The 2,459-nt window shown below is 33.7% G+C and overlaps 1 protein-coding gene across 1 annotated transcript in view; it reads right to left on the minus strand.

Annotated features, from left to right (window-relative positions):
• Positions 1-2,069: 2,069 nt before the first annotated feature.
• LOC109371662 (dnaJ homolog subfamily A member 1-like) overlaps positions 2,070-2,459 on the minus strand; it is a 1,305-nt gene continuing 915 nt past the window's right edge. The window contains 2 exon segments of the mRNA XM_019624315.1: positions 2,070-2,380; positions 2,382-2,456. Of these exon segments, the coding sequence (XP_019479860.1) occupies positions 2,203-2,380; positions 2,382-2,456 (253 nt within the window). The 3' untranslated portion in view covers positions 2,070-2,202.

Consider the following 2,459-nt stretch of genomic DNA (forward strand, 5'->3'; position numbering starts at 1 on the left):
AATTGATGCACACTATATATATTTTTATTTTAAATACACTATATTTTAGAGTAGTTTTAGGTCCACAGCAAAACTGAGGAGAAAGTAGAGAGTTACCTGGTACCCCTATCTCCCTACACACATGCAACCTCCCCTGCTATTAACACCGGCATCAGAATGGTTCATTTGTTCCAACTGATGAACCTACATTGACAAATCCTTTTCATCCAAAGTCCATAGTGTACATTAGGGTTCCCTCTTGATGCTGCACATTCTACGGGTTTGGACAAATGTATAATAGCATGCATCTGCCATTACAGTGTCACACAGAATAGTTTAACTGCCCTTAAACTCACTCAGCTCTGCCTATTCATCCCTCCCTACCCTCAACCCTTGGCAACCGCTGATTTTGACTGTCTCCATAGTTTGCCTTTTCCAGAAAGTCACGTATTTAAAATTATATAGTAGCCTTTTCAGATTGACTTGTTCACTTAGTTATAAGCATTTAAGGATCCTCAATGTCTTATCATGGTTTGATAGCTCATTTCCTTTTCATGCTGAATAATACTGTATTGTCTGGATGTAACATAGTTTTTTTATCCATTCACCTACTAAAGGACATTTTGGTGGGTTCTAAGTGTGGGCAATTACGAATAAAACTGCAATAAATATCTGCGTCCAGGTTTTTGTGTGGACATAAGCTTTCAATTCCTTTGAGTAAATATCAAGGAATATGGTTGCTGGATCTTATAGTAAGAGTCTGTTTAGTTTTGTAAGAAGTCTCTAAACTGTTTTCAGAAATGGTTGTACCATTTGCATTCCCACCAGCAATGAATCAGACTTCGTGTTGTTCTGTTTCATATACTCATCAACATTTGGTGTCAGTGTTCCAGATTTTTGGCCATTATGTTAGGTGTGTAGTGCTATTTCATTGTTGTTTTAATTTGCATTTCCCTAATGGCATATGATGTTGAACATCTTTTCATACGCTTATTTGCCATCTGTATGTCTTCTTTGGTGAGGTGTCAGTTCAGTCTTTTCTGCATTTTTAAGTGAATTATTTGTTTTTATATTATTGAGTTTTAAGAGTTCTTTTTATATTTTAGATAACAGTCTTTTATCAGGTATGCCTTTTCCAAACATAGTCTCTAAGGCTATGATTTGTCTCCCTCTTTTCTTAACAATGTTTTTTTTTTTATAGTGTAGATGTTTTTAAGTGGTTTGACGTCCAGCTTATTAATTATTTCTTTCATGAATCATGATTTTCATGTTGTATCTAAAAAGCCATCACAATACTCAAAGTCATCCGATTTACTTCTGTGTTATCTTTTGGGAATTTTATATTTTTGCACTTTAGATCTGTAATACATTTTGAGTTACTTTTTTTTAAGGGTGTAATGTCTATGTCATTTTTTGCAAGAAGATGTCCATTTGTTTCAGTACCATTTGTTGAAAATACTACCTTTTCTCCATTTATTATGTTTGCTCCTTTGTCAAAGATGACTTGACAATATATATGAGAGTATTTTTGAGCATATCTCTATTCTGTTCCATTGATGCATTTGCCTATTATTTCAACAATATCACACTCTTAATTAGTATAAATTTATAGTAAACCTGTAAGTTGGGTAGTGTCATTCTTCTAACTTTGTTCTTCTCCTTCAATGTTATGTTGGCTATTCTGTGTCTTTTGCTTCTCTATATAAACTTTAGAGTCAGTTTGGGAATATTCACAAAATAACTTCCAGAGATTTTGATTAGTTAGTATTCCATTGACTCTATATATAAAATAGGGAAGAACTGACATATTGACAATATTGACTCTTCCTAACCGTGAACATGCAATATTTACATATTTATTTATTTCTTCTCTGTTTCTTTCACTAGAGTTTTATAGTTTTCCTCATATAGATGTTGTGCCTTTTGTTGTTGTTAGATTTATACCTAAGTATTTCCTTTGTGAGGAGCTAACCTAACTGGTATTGTTTTTAAATCAAATCCCACTTGTTTGTTGCTGACATATAGAAAAGTAATTGACTTTTTTTTGTTTTTTTTCAGAGCTTTTATATTTGAGTTTATTCTTCATTTAATTTTTAAAACACTACTATAGTTGAATATTAAAACAAAAACAATAGCAAGTAGTGAGCATATTATGATTATAGTCCTTCACTCATTCACTACTGCATATAAAATGCCAGCAGTGAGTGTTCCTCACTGGCCCCATTAAAAGGTCTGACACTGAACACGACCCCTAGGATGATGCTCATCATCCTCATATGCTTCTCCATTGTAATGGTGCCATCTTTCTTGATTTGGATCAAAGTCGACCAGTTCTACCTGGTCCATTTCATCAGTCTCTTCTACTTCCTTCCTTTCAGGTAGGAGTTTTTCAAGCAAAGAGTTTATCAGGAGAGAGAAAGCCATTCTCAGGAAAATTCACCTTAAATTTGATGATTAGACGACCCTTTTCATATGGTCTA

The sequence above is a fragment of the Hipposideros armiger genome, unplaced genomic scaffold (genome assembly GCF_001890085.2).
Source record: "Hipposideros armiger isolate ML-2016 unplaced genomic scaffold, ASM189008v1 scaffold_583, whole genome shotgun sequence".
Lineage (NCBI taxonomy): Eukaryota > Metazoa > Chordata > Mammalia > Chiroptera > Hipposideridae > Hipposideros > Hipposideros armiger.